General features: G+C 37.5%; 1 protein-coding gene across 2 annotated transcripts; it reads left to right on the top strand.

The window, feature by feature from the left end:
* Window positions 1–510: 510 nt before the first annotated feature.
* On the top strand, window positions 511–3604 carry LOC118454383 (uncharacterized). Of its 2 annotated transcripts, XM_087852346.1 has the most exons (5): window positions 511–670; window positions 814–917; window positions 1304–2045; window positions 2378–2596; window positions 3224–3604. In XM_087852346.1, exons 2-5 carry the CDS (start codon window positions 821–823, stop codon window positions 3420–3422), a joined length of 1257 nt encoding a protein of 418 aa, XP_087708472.1. In that variant the 5' UTR covers window positions 511–670; window positions 814–820; the 3' UTR covers window positions 3423–3604. The 2 variants fall into 2 exon arrangements, with proteins under 2 accessions (XP_087708472.1, XP_087708471.1); XM_087852345.1 differs by having other exon boundaries at window positions 511–917.
* The last annotated feature ends 599 nt before the right edge of the window (window positions 3605–4203 follow it).

Below are 4203 nucleotides of genomic sequence, written 5' to 3'. Positions count from 1 at the left end.
GGTCTTGCTCCACAATCGGTGTTCCCCTTATTCTCATGCAAAGCTCTGTAGTGCCTAAGCATGGATGAGGTGTTGCTGTTATATCCCAGCTCCCTGGCACATAGCAAACACTTCACCTTGTACAAAAGTAAAGACAGCTTAACATATGTTTTATTGCACCATCAGTATTATGAAAATACATCTTCTGTAGAAATTTACATAACTTGTTGGGAGGAATAAAATCAAAATGTTCCCACACAGGGGAGGACATCCTCCTCTTCTTAGCTGGCTCCATTCTCTCCTGACTTTCTCTCCTCACTCTCATAAACCTCCAAACTCTCTCCAAACTGTCTCTAACTCTCACTAACCACAACTCTCCATCAAACACCTACATTTTTGAATGAAGTCTGAGGGGTTTATATCGCTGTCATATCTCGCGGCAAAGTTTGAACCGCTTCATGAACCAGTCACGTGGTACAGCCGGGCAGCGAGGCTTCGGACGTCATCATTTTCAGCTCCTCCCATAAATGAAGCAAGCCTCGATACGCGCTTCGCGGAAACGTCCCCTCAATTACTCGACACACGCTTCGAAGCCTCGATACAGAACGTCACATCACTATATATTAGTGTTTGTGTATAAATCAACAACTAATACACATATGCTCTCAATTGTGTAATTGAAGTTATCTAGGTAGTTGTGTTTTGGAAGTTAAGTTTTACGCTAGCAACGTAGCTGTTGTGTTGGAAATGCGTCTGTGTATATACACTTTAGCTTAGGTCTGCCCTTTGCCGTTTTAATACTCCATTTTAAAAGAAAAATGCTGTTTGTTTCAGGGTAAGAATGTTTTGTCCATATTGTGGCTATAACGTGGGAGAAGTTGTCAAGTTCTGCGGTTCATGTGGCAAACATATTGAGTTTTTGGCGTTTGTCGACAACAGTAAGTATTTCACAAATAACATATTAAAAAAAGGTTGTCTCAACCAGTTCACAAAACTGCCATTTGGCTGTTTGTAGTTTATTTACATTTGAATGCAGTCCTTATTTACTATATTATTTTTATGTTATATAAATTGCATACACGTTATTTTGCAATCATTACCAGTAAGGTATATATCTGTGAAGATTCTTAGTCGTCCAGGTTAGGGTTATAGTTGTAGACTTTATTTGTCTTGAATTTACTGAGGCCCAAAGAAGCAACACATTAATTTAGTTTAATAATGAGACAATACATTGGTTTTAAAATGTCAATGTTATTTAAAACTGCACATTTCTTGTCTGATGATCTTTTTTACCATTTCCCTTTTATCTTCTTCTGTTTATAAGGATCAATTCAAGAAAACATTTCCATCGAAGACCTCATTCAGAAATATTTCAGAGACGGTTACTCCTATAATGAAACTTTGGACATTTTGGCCTCAAAACATAAACAGAAGATCAGTCTGACCACACTTAAATGTAGATTAAGAAGTTTATCACTGTCCTGCAAAAAACATTACTCAACTCAGGCCTTGATTCGTGCTGCAATAATAGAAGAGCTGAAGGGACCTGGTCAACATTATGGATACCGTTCAATGTGGCAGACACTGCATCAGAAACACCATCTTTCTGTGAAAAGGCATGATGTCATGGTGATGATGGCAGAGCTCGACCCATCTGGAGTCCAAAAGCGCTCAAGGAAAAAGTTTGTACGAAGAGTTTACGATTCACCTGGACCAAACCACACTTGGCATGTTGATGGATGTGACAAATTAAAGCCATATGGTTTGACTATCAGTGGTTGCATTGATGGCTATTCGCGGAAGGTATTATGGTTGGTTTGCGGAGCAACTAACAGCAACCCAGAAGTCATAGCTCAACACTACGTTCAGTGTGCTTCAGAGTTGGGAGTCATACCAGTGCGACTTCGCACAGACTGCGGCACTGAAAATGGGACGATGGCAGCAATGCATTGTGCCTTACGGTCATCTCATCAGGATTTTTTTGCAGGAGCTGCCAGTCATATGTATGGATCTTCAATAACAAATGAAAGAATTGAAAGCTGGTGGTCATACTTCAGAAAACAGCGGTAGGTTTTAAAATTTTTCAAGAAACAACTATATTAACCAGATAAAAGTGTGGCTGTAATATATAGTCTGTGATGCAGAAGCCTTGATGTGTATCACACCACCTTTCCTTTATAGCTTCAATGTGTAGCCATTATGTTACATCCAAGTATAAGATATAAAAAAAGATATAAAAATATAAACTGTAATAGTCAATAAAGAAAGTGAGATGAATAGAAATCCAAAATGCACGCACTTTACATCAACTCAAGAAACAATTTCAGAAACGTAAGAAATAGTGAGGCTTTGAAGGCTGGTGATTTGTGAACTGATGGTATGTTTTTGTCTCTTTTAGAACACAGTTCTGGATGGACCTTTTGAGTGACATGAAGGAAATGCACCTCTTTAATGGTAGTCATGAACACATGTGCTTGGTGCGCTTCATTTTCATGGCTGTGCTTCAGAGGGATCTGGATGAATGCAAAAGAAAGTGGAACACGCACCTGATCCGCCCAGTCAGCCAGTCACGCTGTCCATCTGGTAAACCGGATGTGATGTATTACCTGCCTCATAGGTTTGTATCACTCTTGTCAATTAAAAATCAAAATTCTGTAATTTAAGTAGAAATCACAAAAATGAATTTTTTTTAGCACCTTTTAATCTATAAATGGTAAATGTCCTGTATTTGTATAGCGCTTTTCTAGTCCCTAAGGACCCCAAACGCTTTACACAACCAGTCATCCACCCATTCACACACTGGTGATGGCGAGCTACATTGTAGCCACAGCCACCCTGGGTTGCACTGATCTATGCACTTGATCATATAGTCTTCTTTTACTGTATGGTCATAAAAAACAGACACCACAGTGTTTGTACCACCAAAAATTTGGACTAAATAGGTCTACTTTTTTCACATGTTGATTCCAGTGCTAAAATTTATGAAAAGCTGTTTTATATTATCTCCTTAAATACATGACAAAAATCTGCCAATGTTTTCAGCAACTCAATTGTTCAAGACAGGTAGTTACAGGAACTCTGACCACCTTCTATTCTATTCAATGCCATAATACAGCCGATGGTCTTAAGTAAAAGCATATGTTCACTTTAAGCATAGTTTTTTTTTTTCCCCTACAGAGACAAGGATGTTGTAGCGTTTTCTTAGTATTTTAATAGTAAAAATTTTCCTTGTACAAACTTTTAGGTTTGGTGGACGTGACTATGGCCTTGCAGTTGGACATCAAGAGCTGAGCCAGTTCAGGATGAGTTCAACCCCCGATTTCTGTGTAGACCCTCACCTACAGGAATATTTTGAAGGACTAAACAGTGGCTTCAGTTCATCACAGACATTGGAATCTTGTGTGGAGAACTACATCAGACTAAAAAGACTTGCTGGGTTGTAATGCCAAGGTTCCCACACATCCCAGAACTGTGGATTCCACTTTGTGGTTATAATAATGCACCACCTGCACTTTTGTTAAGGCTAAAAAAAATGTTTTTTGCTTCAAGTAGTACACAATTATAGTTCATCAGTTTATAGTCACTTAAAAAAATAGCCTTTGTGTTTTTCCAAATAAGAATATCAGTTGTGACAGTGAGATCAAATAAATTATTTCTCCTAACAGATGATATTGTGAAGACTCTCTTAACATCCACGTTAAATGCAAGACACGTGTTGGTATTATTAGCTTTATTAATACAGGTTGATATAAAATAAAGGAGTAAAAATACTGTAATTTAAGTAATAAGATTTATTGTTAACCTTAACAAGGCAAATTACACTTTGCACTGACATACTGTGTAAAATGTACAATATCTATGAATATATCTATTCTAAATGCTGAATAATAGTAAAGGGAATTCTTTCTAAAGCTAAGGGTACTCAAAGTAATCATTTCAAATCACAGACATTTACTTTAGCATTGTAACTAAAACAAAGGCCTTGGCCCAACAGATATCTAGCCAATTTCTTTAAACAAACCTTTTTGTATAAGAACAAAAACACAGTTAAAATGAAGACTATATTACAGTGTGAGGATCAAACTGTAAGTCGATCAATACAGACCAAAACCAGGAGAGTTTAATATTCCAAAGTCTATATCATCCTGGAACTGCTTATATGACTGAGCCATTGGTATCACAATGGTGTTTGCACATGTTTTCCCAATTGGGAAACGTGATGCA

Source organism: Neolamprologus brichardi, chromosome 15 (assembly GCF_056152115.1).
Source record: "Neolamprologus brichardi isolate AB-2024 chromosome 15, ASM5615211v1, whole genome shotgun sequence".
In the NCBI taxonomy this organism is placed as follows: domain Eukaryota; kingdom Metazoa; phylum Chordata; class Actinopteri; order Cichliformes; family Cichlidae; genus Neolamprologus; species Neolamprologus brichardi.
Note: the sequence above shows the minus strand (reverse complement) of the source record. Positions and strands in the feature narration are given on the sequence as shown.